Source organism: Grammomys surdaster, unplaced genomic scaffold (genome assembly GCF_004785775.1).
Source record: "Grammomys surdaster isolate TR1022 unplaced genomic scaffold, NIH_TR_1.0 134, whole genome shotgun sequence".
In the NCBI taxonomy this organism is placed as follows: Eukaryota; Metazoa; Chordata; class Mammalia; order Rodentia; family Muridae; genus Grammomys; species Grammomys surdaster.
This window is the reverse complement of record NW_021604592.1, coordinates 9,226,767-9,241,046: the sequence shown is the minus strand read 5'-3', so window position 1 is coordinate 9,241,046 and position 14,280 is coordinate 9,226,767. Positions and strand designations below refer to the sequence as shown.

General features: G+C 43.7%; 1 protein-coding gene across 2 annotated transcripts in view; it reads right to left on the bottom strand.

Moving 5' to 3' along the window:
• The window catches only part of Strip2 (striatin interacting protein 2), a 39,495-nt gene extending 27,964 nt beyond the window's left edge, over positions 1 to 11,531 (bottom strand). For both annotated transcript variants that reach the window (XM_028762615.1, XM_028762616.1), the window contains exons 1-7: positions 11,388 to 11,531; positions 7,949 to 8,018; positions 4,584 to 4,658; positions 3,492 to 3,629; positions 1,542 to 1,662; positions 792 to 860; positions 488 to 594 (exon numbers count right to left, since the gene is read on the bottom strand). In XM_028762615.1, coding sequence (XP_028618448.1) covers positions 488 to 594; positions 792 to 860; positions 1,542 to 1,662; positions 3,492 to 3,629; positions 4,584 to 4,658; positions 7,949 to 8,018; positions 11,388 to 11,531 — 724 coding nt within the window. The remainder of the gene's footprint in view (positions 1 to 487; positions 595 to 791; positions 861 to 1,541; positions 1,663 to 3,491; positions 3,630 to 4,583; positions 4,659 to 7,948; positions 8,019 to 11,387) is intronic.
• Between the last annotated feature and the right edge of the window lie 2,749 nt (positions 11,532 to 14,280).

Below are 14,280 nucleotides of genomic sequence, written 5' to 3'. Positions count from 1 at the left end.
GCAAACAGAAGGTAACAGTAATGACATGCCTTTCTGGCTAAAGAAATCAAAATATTTCACGGACCACACTTCATCTTCATTCTTTACTTATTTACATATATATATATATGCAAATTTAAAAATGCTTTCACATCTTATCCTTGTCAAATGACCACTTCAACTTACATTAGAACAAAGCTCAGTTTTTAAGGTAATTTGACTCATTTTTTTCCCCATATGGGTTTCACGATGAAATTGAAGAATGGCTATTCTTAATTTTAACCAAGGAAACTAACACAGAGGAGTGCAATCAAACCCAGCCCTCATGCCCGTGCAACATCGCCAGCTTAAAAAGGAAAAGAGGCTACTTTAAAAAAAAAAAAAAGGAAAAAAGAAAAACAACAACAACAACAACAAAAAAGGACAGCTTTCCTCCACTGGGCAGACACTCTGCCTCCCGTCCACCCTCAGAGCTCTCCCCAGCCCCTCCTCACATGCTACTTCTTACTCAGTTCAGTTCGGAAGGTCTCTCGGGCTGTCCTCCACCCACAGGGGTCTATTTCTCGCTCCAGGCGGATATTTTCCACCATTAGGTACATGACACTCAGCAGTACCCTGGGTTACAAAAGGATCGTAAGAGATGCCCAAGGCAGTTCCCAGCCTGTAGTTCCAGACTTCAAGGATGACATCAGTGGGGGTCCAATCAGAGAAGACTGGTTAAAAGGTAACATCCCACTCAACTGGGATTTGGAAAAAGGGTAACTCATGCCACTCATCACCTCTGTCCAAAGCCCAGGGTCACCTTCACTCACCTGAGCTCAGTGCTGTCAGCAATGGAGACAGCTGGTTTCCGAATGGCACTACTAGAGGCCTGGCTATTGCTGCCATGGAGAGGAACAAAAGAACAGGAACCCATCAGGCCTTTTCCTCCCTGCGCTCTCACTTACTGTACACGTAGACACAAACACCTGCCATACCCTGGTTATGCAGAGACAGGGAGGCTCATCTAAGGACCCGTAGACCCTTGCTATCTCAGTAAATCCTCATCTATGGTGAAGACAGGCAAATAAGAGGGTCTGTGATATCAATTCCTCTTGTGATTCCCCACTGTGCTGGAGACAAGACAGATGCTAAGCAATATCTGATAAATAATAACCAGACTTCAGTGTATCTAAAACTCCTGGATGGCGGGCACAAGAGAAAGTAGCAGCAGCAGAAAAGGCCACTTCTACAGTTATAACTCATGACAGATAATTAGGCACAGCGACAGAAATTGGTTTCTCTTGAGTTTATGATGGAGTTAGGCTCAGCTGAAAAGGTGCTTAGATTCAAAAGGTAACCAATTTTATGAGGCCTATGAGGTCTGTGAAGCCCAGGATTGTAGCAGCTCCTTAGTTCAACCTTGAGGGGGAAGAACATAGTAACAGGAAAGAACTCTGGCTAGGAGGACACTGTCAGTGAGCGCTGAGTGGAGATTCCCATAGGGAAATCTACTGAGGAACTCCACAGACATGCGAATCCTTCAAGAAAGCTTCCTAGCCAGCCCTCCCGAGGCTTCTTACTCGATCTCCATGTGGAGTAGCTCCAGGAAGGCTGAGAAGGTCCCCATCTGGTAGAGCAGGAAGCAATTGTATCTGGACCAGTGTAGCACATCAACCTCAGAATCACATTCCCCGAAGGTGCCTGGAGGAGCAGACAATTGCTATAGGACTTAGAGTTGGGAGGAGACGGGTGTTTTAATTCTTTCTATCCCACCTCATGATCTTAAAACTTTGCCAATACTTTACAGAATAATGAGGCTCACAGGATTTGGGCGGGGCCCATGAGGACTTCCTTAAATGAGTGAGTCAGTAGAGAAAAGAAGTAGTCTCCTGGGTAAGCCAAATGTGCTCACCAATGGCCTTTGTTTGTTTGTTTGTTTGTTTGTTTTTCGAGACAGGGTTTCTCTGTGTAGCCCTTGCTGTCCTGGAGCTCACTCTGTAGACTAGGCTGTCCTTGAACTCAGAAATCCGCCTGCCTCTGCCTCCCAAGTGCTGGGATTAAAGGCGTGCACCACCACTGCCTGGCTCATTTTTTTTTATGATTCAATTTTACTCTATGTGCATTGGTGTTTTGCCTGCATGTATGTCTGTGTGAGAGTGTCAAATCACTTGGAGCTGGATTACAGACAGTTGTCAGCTGCAATATGGGTACTGGGAATTGAACTCAGGTTCTCTGGAATAGCAGCTAGTGCTCTTAACCGCTGAGTGGGTCTCTCCTGTACCATCAGTGGCCAATCTTCAACCCCATCCCCAAGTAGACCCTGAGATAAAGACTCAAATGCAGATAGTCTATGAGGGAATGCATCTCAGGGATCACCAGAAGAGAAATAGGGGAAGTGAGAGAGGGAAGGGGGGCATCTGAAAGAGTTCAGTCCCAGGGGGCTTTCTGGAAACAGTCTGAAACACAACGCAGATCATTCCACCCAAGAGGAGTGAGATAATCAAAGTCATCTCCTCAATCTTGTTAGTTATCTGTATGAGGACGGAGTGTATTGATCCCTCTGCTTCCTGATTGTCCAGTGTGGGCTGCAGACAGAGCCTTTAAGCAAAAGGACCTCGTATTGGCAGCTGGAAGTTTGCTATTGCACCAGATCTAAGTGATTCAGAAGTGCCACCTTATTTACTGCAAGCTTCCCTTTCTTAGTCTTTACTTCCCATTTATTCTTTTTTTCACCTTTACAGTTTTTTAGTTCGCAGTTTGTTGGTTTACCAGCAATCTTCGTATGCTCAGAGCTTATTTTCATCACTCTAGCAAGACTATCTCAGAGCTCCTTCCAACACCTGGTTAACAGGTTTCTGCTGGCAAGCTTTTCCCAATTAATCTCATTTAGTTCTGATTATCTCCAAATTACTCACAGCATCCCTTCCTGCTGCTGTGTTGGCTTGAACCTTTAACACACCATAAAAACCTCAGTGCTGGTGCCAGGGCATCAGCTCTCCCTACCTGGATTCTCTTACTAATCTTCATAAACAGGTATAGCCCAGAGTAGAGGGAAAAAAATCCATGTGAGAAATCCGGACATGCACAGGGTATGGCTTATATCTGCAATCCTAACTAAGGCGGCAGAGGCAGGAGGATCTAAAGTTCATGATTATTCTCAGATGAAAAGAAATAAGAGAGAGAACTGGGCATGGTAGCACACACCTTTAATCTTAGCATTTATGAAGCAGAGGCAGGTGAATTTCTTGAGTTTGAGACTAGCCAGGGCTACAAAGTGAAACCCTGTTTTTAACAAGAATTAAAAAAAGAAAATAACCTGATGTGTTTGGTAAGATATAGACAGATCCCAAGAGATCCAGAACAATATCAATACTATCTCTGTATCTTCCTTATAAGTACAGGCCATTCCTACCATAGCAAGACCCATCACTGAGCTGTAAGGAACCCTGCTTTCCCAGTAAGGTCTGCTTTATGCACAGCCCTCCCTAGCTTCTGCCACCCCTATCAAATCAGCAAGAACGGACACTTACCTTGGGCTAGATAGAGAACAGCCCGGGCCACCTTAAGTCGTTTTTCCCTACTGACCACCTCCAGTCTGTCCAGAAGTCCCATCACATAGGTCTTTTGGGCATCTTCTTCCAACTCCAGCCATTCCTTAGTGTCTTGCACTAGGATGGAAAGCCACACACAGCTAGTACTGGCTACTGCCACTTCTTCCTACAAAGGGCCCTGATTAAAAAAAAAAAAAACCCACCTCTGATCCCAAAGATTCTTCTCTCCAAAACCTTTTCTTATTTATTTATTTTAGTACTGAGGATTGAACCCTGGGCCTTCGACATGCCAGGCAAGCTCTACCACTAAGCTACGCCCCTAGGTCAAGCTTCCTTATTTAGCTAAGAAATCTTAAGGGGCAGGAAAAGTCTTTATCTGAACCTACTCTCTACCCATATCTTTACCATTCCCACTTTTGTCCACACAGCATATCCTGTTCTCTGTCTTTCTTCAAGGTGTCCTTCTGTCTCCATCCACATCCAACTCCTCATCATCCTTCCATGCCTGATACAAGAGGCCCACTTCCACACTAATGTCCAAATCAAAAGCTCTGCCCCTAACACTCTTACTTTACATTTCTTATTTTCCCCTGGCCTTGGCTTCTTTTGTGATATGCACATTCCTCAATGCTACCAGACTATGCAACTTATTTGTAGAAGCTGCAAATTACTTCCACCTCTGCCTCCTGCATCTCTGACACAACAGATACTCAACACACATTTGTTGAATTAAAAATTAAATTGCCACTGAGAAAGTAGTGAAGCACCTGAGGGGATCACAGTAAGGGACTATCAAGCTGGTACTGGCAGTGGGGCAGAGTTAGAGACAGAAGCTAAACATCAAGGACTAGGTTAGGCACAGGATTGCACTGGGCAGAAGGGTACTAGTTCAGCCTTGCTGAGCTAGCCCTCTGCTTCTCTTGGTTGCACCTTCCCTGTAGAAGGAATTCTGTATCCACATGCAAGAAATGAAGGGGATGAAGAATCAAACTTTGATTTAGTATTTTACTAGATCAGACTGATATCATGGAGGAAAATAGCACATTTCTGTAAATAAAGATGTAGTATCACCTTGAGTCTTGAAATCTTCTTCAAAGCACTTCCTGTTAGTAGTAAATTCCAGGTTCTCTGTGTAGCTATATAATTCTGTAGCAGAAAGACAAAATTCTCACATTTAGAACCCCCAATGAAGAATCTAGAGAGCATCGCTTGAAGGAGCTGAAGGTTCCAACACATTCTTGTGTCCAGTTCAATCTAGAGCCAGTCTCCTCTCTTTCGGAACAGTTAAAAATAGCCGTGTGTGTCCCTGGGTGATTAAACTATCAAACCTGTCTTCCTGCCAGATGGCTGGCAGCAGAGAAGGAAGCCAGCCTTCGACATTTGGAAAGGGCCAGGCAGAGGGCTGGAGTACAGAGGGCTTAATGTCATCACTTCTGTTTTTTAGGGCTGCAGTCCATTCTGTCCCACCAAACAGGCTAGAAGCAGCCTAACTTTAGGGAAGAGAAGGGCAACACAACTCAAGGTCTTGGAGGCAAGATTCTATGCTTAGGAAGCCAAGACAGGGACTAAACACACACACACACACACACACACACACACACACACACACACACGAGTTGGGAGCCAGTTTGCCAGTTTGCTCTCTTTGAAGGGTACAGAAATTTAGGTTCCTACATATGATCACCTGGGCAGAAGATGTGGCAAATCATGTGGAAAGCACCTAGGGTTGCCAAAAAAATAAAAATTAAAGAAAAGTCTAACCCTACTGATCATAACCTCAGACTATGAAACAGGATAAGAATGTCCCCTGCTCCTGCTGCAACCAGAACATCACTCTGCACCTTCATTTTACAGAAGATGAATTAAAATCAAACAGATTATTTCAAAATGTATACCATATACTAAGCTAAAGGCTGAGAATTACTTGGGAGTTAGAACTTGTGTTTCAGAATCTGGGTGTGTCCAGGAGCAAATCTCAACTTTGAAATGTAAATATGTCAATCATTAGTTCATTAATGTAAATGTAAGTATATGTGTATATTTTTATATGTGTATGTATTTATTTATTTAGACCAGAAAAGTCAGGAAATACTAGTCAGAGAGGTAAATGGTGCTGAAATTTGTCCTTATTTTTAAAGTGTTAGATAATGAAATTTCATTTACAGATAATCATAAGATAAATTTAAGATCCCCCATGTATCTTCTATTCAGATTAAACAAATATAACATTTGTCATCTTTGCTTTAGATTACTCTCCAGTATTATTTCTTTCTCTGGAAGTAATTATTATCATAAATTTGGTATGCATTCCTCACATGCCCATTTTTAGATTTTTACTACATTTGTATGTGTCTATAAACAATATCCCAGGGTAGGTATATGCAGAGGGCCCAACACTCATATTCTGGCTCCCAACTATCCATAACCTAGGTCTAGGGCACATGCATAGTGCACATACATGCATGCAGGCTAAACATTAATACACATCAAACAAAATAAATCTAAAAAAGATTTCAAATGTATCTCTGATACTGTTCTCTCTTTAATCTTAACATTATCGTAATTGTACAAATTCTTTTGTCATTGTTTCTCTGCCTCTATTTTGCTTTTGGGGATTTATTCATACTGAAGTATGTTGACACAGATCAACTATATTAATGGCTATATGCAGACCAACTATACTTACATGCTAGTTTATCTATTCCCCTGCAGATAGGAATTTTAGGTTGTTTTCAACTTTTTATAATTAAAACAAGGCTGAAATAAACACTTTCTTGTGCCCAAGTATAAAGTTCCTTAGATTGAACATCTAGGAATAAAATTACTGGGTCATAATATGTGCACATCTTCAACTTTATTAGCTATGACCTAATTGCTTTCCAATTTTATACTTTGCACCTTCATACTGCTACACATAGCCGTGTGGAAAGATGCTCATTAGGCCTTTGGAGTTTTTTAAAAAACATTTAATTAGATAATTAATTCTGTGTGTATCTGTATGGGTATGAGTGCCATACTGCACATACAGAAGTCAGAAGATAACCTGTGTGAGTCAGTTTTCTTCTCCCACCATCATCAGAGTCTGAGATTCCAACTCAGGCCATGAGCTGTGACCATGGCCTTACCTGCTGATCCATCTTGCCAGCCTTTAAATTTTGCAGTTTAATGACTGTGAAATAATATCTTGTTTTTTAAAAATATTTTTTTCTTCATTAATTAATAAATTTGGGCTGGAAAGATGGCTTAGCAGTTAGGAGCACTGGCTGTTCTTTCAGAGGACCTGGGTTCAATTCCCAGCACTCGCACAGCAGCTCACTCTGTGACTTCAATTCTAGGGGATCCAACACCCTCACACAGACATATGTGCAGGCAAAACAGCAATGCATATAAAAAAATAAGATAAAAAAAACCCTTGAACATCTTTTCACACAGATAGATAGATGCACAGACAGACACAGGCACAGACATGCAGACATACACAAACTCTTCTGTGGTTCTGTGGATTCAACAGTCTCATGACCCTTTCTTTCCTGTGAGTTCTTATCCTTCGTCTACTTCTCTATCAGATTAGTCATCTCTTTTTTCTTTGTCTCTTTCTTTCTGTACAGATTCACATTCTAGATTCTAGCCCTTTGTTCATTATTAAACCTCGCTATTTCTGTCACTCATTGCAAAATTTATTCCCTGTGCTTATTCACCAGAACTTCTGCAAAAATGTTTGTCTTTTTATCTGAAAAAGCTTGTCTCAAAGTGTCATTTCCATGTGACAGAATATTTAACTTTCACACCATCTCCACCCAAAGCTCATTTATTAATAACTGGCATTCATAGCACGTGTGATACGGAGGCCCTCAATGTGAGGAGATCACGTTTGCCCTATTCTAAAATTCCAGACAGGAAGGAGCAGCCCAGAATTGAGAAAAGAATGTAATCATTCAACCCCAACGCACAAATACCTACAGCGGAGCTTGACCGTGACTGATGTAGCTGATAGGTCCAGCCCTACTCAGCCAGCCAATTACCTATAATCTCCTTCAGCTGTGGCTGGAATTTTAATAAGGGCAAGTCTTAGGAGAAGGAATAAGGATGGGTAGACATAGAGAGATAGACTGTGACTTTAAAAGAAAGGTGAAAGAGGGAATAGACATGCGAACATATCGATTATAGGAAGAGAGAGGTGATTTGAGAGCAAATCAGTCCAGCAAAAGAAAAAGAATTACCAGGAAAGAGGAATAGACTGAACAAACAAAGTCTGCTATGATCAAGAATTCACAGGAGAAAGACACTTGGGTTGGGTTGGGGAAAGGAAGACAGTGATAACAGCTCTTGTTCACTGGCTCTTCGATAGGACCAGACAAGCTCTCACAGGATATTACAGGCCTGTTAACTGTCCCCCTGACCATATTCCCACTCACTACTGACCCGTCTATTCATACCTGACAATTCTGCTGCATGCCCGTCTGCATCTCCATATTCAAACTCCAGAGTAGGGCAGTCCACAGAGCCCTATAACAGAGAAAAATTTCTGGTAATGAGAAAAGAGGTTGCCAAAGAAAGAATATACTCCAATTTCACTTTTTTCAAAAAATGAAAAACAGAAAGGTGCTGGGTGGGGGTGAGAAGATTCCTGAAACTTGCAGTTTGGTATTAATGAAAAAAAAATAAATGGCTGTGCTCAGGCTTGGTGCTCCATGCCTTCAATCCTAGCTCCTGGGAGGCAGAGATAGGTGGATCTTTGAGTTTGAGGCCAGCCTGGTCTACACAGTGAGTTCCAGGAGAGCCAGTTCTATACAGAGAAACTCTATCTTAAAACAAACTAAAACTGGCTGTGCTAACAGGGTGGTGACTCTCAGAACACAGAGCTCTGTACCCATCCAAGCCCATACCCTGTCTATGAGCTTCTTCTATTTGGTTGTTTCTGATTTGCATCTTTTATTTAAAAATTAGAATCTTAAATATAAACACCTCCAAGTTCAGTCATTCTAGCAAATTATCAATCAGACTTAAAAGGGGTAATAGTAACCTGAGTTTACAGTTGGCCAAATAGAATTGTATACAACCTAGGAACCTCAGTGGTAGCTTGCACACGAATTGGGGGGCACTCTTGTGTGTGCACTAACTCTGGGCAATTAGTGTCTGAACTGAATTTGTGTGTAGGACATTCAGTTGGCATCAGCAACTATTGTTGGAAAAGGCTCAGTTTTCTCACCTATGCATAAAAGAGGACAATAGCAAGACTTTCTTCGGGCTGGAGAGATGGCTCAGTGGTTAAGAGCACTGACTGCACTTCCAGAGGTCCTGAGTTCAAATCCCAGCAACCACATGGTGGCTCACAGCCATCTGTAATGAGATCTGATGCCCTCTTCTGGTGTGTCTGAAGACAGCTACAGTGTATTCATATATAATAAATAAATCTTTAAAAAAAAAAGACTTTCTTCACTGGGTCATTGTAAAGACTAAGAGTTAAGTGCAAGAAATGCCCTTAGCATGCATATATATTATGCATATATATATCAAGATATATGTATATATCTTGATTTGTGCCAACTGTATTTCTCATCTAGCAAAATTTTCAGGAGTTCTAGAAAAGAAAACTTTCTTTCCTAAGGATTTTCCTTGCCAGAAAACAAAGAGGGAAGGAGAGGCAGATCTGGGCACTGCAAAGATGACAGGGGACTGCACAGGTGACAGGGGACATACTGACACGCATACCCTTTGCCTTGGAAGGTGGAAGCAACACTAATTTCTCCAGCAAGGCTTCTGGAGGCATTGAGCCCAGACAGAGCTGATCACTGCAGCTGTTCATTTCCAAGCATGAAGAACGCAGCTGCGGAAGTTCAGGAGGTAAGCAGCAGCACCAGGGGAAAACTCTGGATGTCTACACTGGCTCACTGGCAAAAGCAACACTATGAGAGCCTTTTCCTGAAGGAGGATGTGACAGGTGGGGATTCCTAGCAAGGAAACCTCTACTTCAGAAGGGAGATCCAGCCTATCACTCCGCGGTCATTTATTTGCATGCTGTGTCTCTCCATCCTTCCTGGAATGCTAGCTCTAGACAGTCAAAGACCCTCCTGCTTTATTCACTGACATCATTAGCACCTAGTAACTTCATAGCTAGCCCCTCAAAATATATGATCAAGAGCAATGTTTCACTTCCTCTGTTTTGTGCTGCCAAGATGTGAACAGCCAGCCCTCCTCCAACATGTCCTCGCCACAACAACAGACCTCCAAAACCATGAGCCAAAATTAATCTTTTCCTCCACTGAAAAACAGACCAATGTCTCTCTTGGGGAAGGAGGTAAAAGGTACTTCTAAAAGAAAATTCCTAGCAAGGAAACCTTGTCTGTGCAATGTGGTGACTTTGGGGACAGTTTCCCCCTCTCCACTTTTACCTTTTAGAAAATAGGAACTGGGGTGAGAGCTTACTGGCAGTGTATATGCTAGTTTTGTTCTCTGTACGACAAGTACTAAATAGATAAATTAATCACTTTGGAAACTGTGAAGTATTATTTAAATGAATCACCTCAGACTAGGACTCCCTCTGCCCCTTAACAAGAATGATGACAGTTATATAAGTACTGACCAATTAATTACATGAACTGTTTTAAAGGCTTTATGTTCGATGATTTCAACCCTCTGAGTTATGCAGTGGTAACCCTGTTTTACAAAAGAAACTGGAGTTCAGATAGGTTAGGTAATTTGCCCAAAGCCACACAGATAATAAATGGAGGTACTCAAACAAACAAACAACTGGCCCACAAGACACTGAAACTTGGTGGTCTTGGCCACTCACTCACTGTGTCTGCCAAGTGTCTGATCTAAGGAAAGTTGGTTTTCTCTCTTTTACCTTTTAGCTCTAGATGACCAGACCCTCTTTCTGGTGCTGAGGATCAATTTAGAGTCTTTTGTAAGCTATGCAAGCACTCCACTTCTGAGCCACATCCCCCTACCCTGTGTCTTCTAAGTAGTAAAATGAAAGGTTAGGCTGTGATAGGATACACTGTAATCCTAACATTGCAAAACAGAGGAGGATCAGGAGTTCAAAGCTCTCCTCAGCTACACAGTGAGTTCAAGCCCTACCAGGGCAAGTGAAGCCCTGTTGTCAATAGCCTTTGCCCTGGGCTGTCTCAAATAATTAAATTAAGATGAAATTGAATTTTAAAAAAAGGCTAAACCAGATGACCTTCACAGCCCCTTCCACACACATTCCGTTCCCTTGAGTCCCTGCTCAGATGTAGTTTTGCTCTTGGTTGATAGATGGAATATGGCTGATAAGATGTCGGGGAATGATAATAAACCATTCCTTTCCATGTTCTAGTTAGATTCTTTTTCTTTTTAAGAAGAGGAGGAAGATATTTAAATAGCCATCCCTCATGCTGCATCCTGGGACAGCTGCACCCAACCGTTACCCTGGTTTATGTCTTTTAACCCTCCTAGAAAGGGGCGAGCTGTTCACGGAAGGCGCTCTCTAAGCCACCGCCATCACCCGAGGGCAGGAGATAGATAGCAAGGGAAGGCTGGTGCTCCAGGCTGGTCTGGTCCAGTCCAGAGCCAGTTGCTGCAGTCTGAAGTGGGAGGGCGTGCTGCCCGCCTGCCCACCCTACCCTCCCGCGGCGAGCTCAGGCTCCCGCCCCTCCGTCCAGCCCCTGCACCTCTACGCGCTGGCTCCCCATCGGTACATCGGGATCCAAATTCCGGCTTCACCCGGCGGCAGCTGTCAAGTATCTGGAAAGTATCTGTTACGCTCTTGGCGCGGGTTAGAAAAACCTCAGGCCAAGCTAGAGAGCGGGCGACCCGCAGCGGGAAGGGAACGGGCTGTGGGCCGCTTCACCTCAGCCGCCGCTTCCCGCTGGCGGATATCTCCCGGTTCCTCACCTCCGACTCCCGCCGCTGGTTGCGGAACGCTTCCCGGCCCTTGGGCACAGCCGGCTTCCCTTTGCCGCCGTTGCCATTGCCGTTGCCGTTGCCATTGTCATTAGCAGGAGAGCCAGCGGGCCCCGGAGCCGCGGGGTCGTCCATGCTGGGAAGGTTCCCTTCAGCGGTTCGCCTCAGCGGCTCCCTACCGCAGCTCCAAGATCTCTGCCCGGGGCGACCCTGCCACAGCGCGCGCCCGGAACCAGGCTCCGCCCCCTAAACTCCGGTTGGCTGTAACTACTCTCTGTGGCCCCGCCCCACGATGCGATTGGCTGATCAGCCAGCTGGAGGTGGGGGGCTCTTTCAAGGAATATTTTTCCCCACGAACCCCCGGCATTTTTACTGCTCTGTTGCTGATAGCCTGGGACTAGTAGACTCCACGTCTTGCTCCACGATTCGAATTCTGGAGCCTGAGCTCAAGGCAGCTTAGCTCCGTGCTACATGCTCCTTTCAGTGCTGTCCAGTCCCACATAGCGGCCTTTTCCTGAGAGCCCTAGTCTCCACCCCTGTTCCAACGCACCTAAGTTTAGGCGTTACCAGAGACCCGGACCCCCCCATCTAGGCTGCTGCGTGCCCCTAACATCCCGCTTTGTCGCAGAGGAGGGTTTGGCCTTCGGGATAGCCTGAGCCACCACACCACAAACTTACCCTCTCTGGAAGCTCTCTGAAGAAAACTCTTGGCGGGGAGAATGGGAGTTGAAATCCCTGGTGCCCTTGAGGGGCTGCTCCCTGTCATCTGTCCCCAACTGTGTGGGCACCTTCTTCGTGGTGCGAATAGATATCAGGATCCCACCCTCACCCGATATTCTTTTTTCCCCTTTCTAAAACAATCCTAATCTAAGCTTAAAATCTTGAGTTCGATTCCCGGGACCTCACATGGTGGAAGGAGATAATGAATAGCCAAACGTTGTACTCTGACACCTGATCTCCAAACAGGTTCCTTGGCGCCCTCCCCCATTCCCACAAATACAAACGAATACATATTTAAATTAAGAAGAAAAAAATAACCCTACACCTTAAGAGCTAAAGGTAACCGGAAGGTAACCGGACAGTTGAAGACTGTGGGTTTGGTCCTCTTCTGATAATATTTAAATATATTGGCAGGTATGGCTTGGATGAAAGGAATGCGAGGGACCAAATCGCTACAGTAACCCATGGCTTTAAGACAGTGAAAGGATCATTGAGTTGGGACTGTGACATGCATTGCAAGTGTTTTCTGGACACCACACCTCTTTCTGACAGGTTATTTTTCACGCATCCATTTTTTAAAATTTATTTTTATTTATTTTATTTTTTTTACTGATGAGGAAATCCTGAAGCGTAGAGAACACCAAAGTATTATATTGAGTCTTGTCTCGGGGTAGTAAGTATGCCGCTCTATAGAAGAAACTTCCGTTCTCTTGGTTTACTACAGTCTCTGCGTTTCAATTGCTGTGATAAAATCCATGATCAAAAGTAACTTGGGTAGGAGAGGGTTTGTTTCATCTGATAGCCTACAGTTAGTAGTTCATTACCTAGGGAAGCAGAAGCTGCGGAGGAATGCTGCTTACTGGCTTGTCCCTCCTTGCTTTTTCAACCTTTTTCATACACCTCAGTGGTGGCACTGCTTACTGCGAGCCAGGCCCTTCCACACCAACCAGCAACCAGGAAAATGCCCCATAAACTTGAACACAGGTCAGTCTGCTGGGGTGATTTCTTCAATGGAAATTCCCTCTTCCAAAATGACTCAGCTGGTGTCAAGTTCACACAAAAAATAAGCCAGCACAGTTACTGCTTTTTAAGATGATCCTTTCTTCTCTAGTTTTTTTTTCCCTTGACCCTCCTTATTAGAAGGTATTAGGTGTGTTGCTATTAAACCAACTTTGCTGGAATCCCAAACTGTAGTATTATATTCTCTTCAAACAATAAAATTATTTGTCCTTTCCTATATCTTAGGGATAATTCCGTTCTTTTTAGACGTGGTCTCACATTGTAGCCTAGAATAGCCTAGAACTATGTAGCCTAGCCAGGCCTCCAACTCATGGTAACACTCCTTTATCCACGAGTACTGAGATTCCAGACATGAGACATTGTACATATCTTAACCCCATTTCTTTAAAGAAATGTATTACTTATTTATGTATATGAGTGTTTTGTCTGTGCACCAAATGCTTTCTGGTGCCCATGGAGGCTAGAAGAGGGAGTTAGATGTTCTGGGTTAGGAGCCACCATCTCAGGTTCTCTGCAAAAGAAAATTGTGGTTTTAACCACTGAGCCATCTCCCCAAGCCCTCAACTTTCTTTCTTCCTTTCCTTTCTGTTAGTTGGCAGGTGGTAGGGGGAGGGGGACATCAACCAAGACTATATTCCTTGGAAATTTCTGGGTACTTTTCATGGTCCCCAACATTTCACCCGTCCTCCATTCCCACTCCTACTCCATTGTGGATGTAAGCTTCTTTGGAGGGCCACACTTCATTGTGATTTTTTTGTTTATTTTTTCTTGAGTCACAGTCTCATGTAGCTCAGGCTGGCTTAAAACATGATTTAGCTGAAGATGACTTTGAACTCCTGATCTTCCTTTCTCCACAGTTCTGGGATTACAGGAGTGCACCGCTGTGCCCGGTTCTTCATGGGCTTTTGCATACCACATTTCTGTATATACAACACAGGGGTTCACAATCTATGGGCTATGAACAGAAAAATTATTTATGGTAGAGTGTCCATATGTTTTAAGCTGTTCAGTAGAGCTTTTGGTTGTCCCCAGAAGATGCCAGTAGCATTTTTCTCTCAGTTATGACAACCAAAAATGTCTTTAAACACTGCAATCTGTCCCCTGGGGAGCAAAAAAATCTCCTGTTGTAATACCTTGGCTTTGT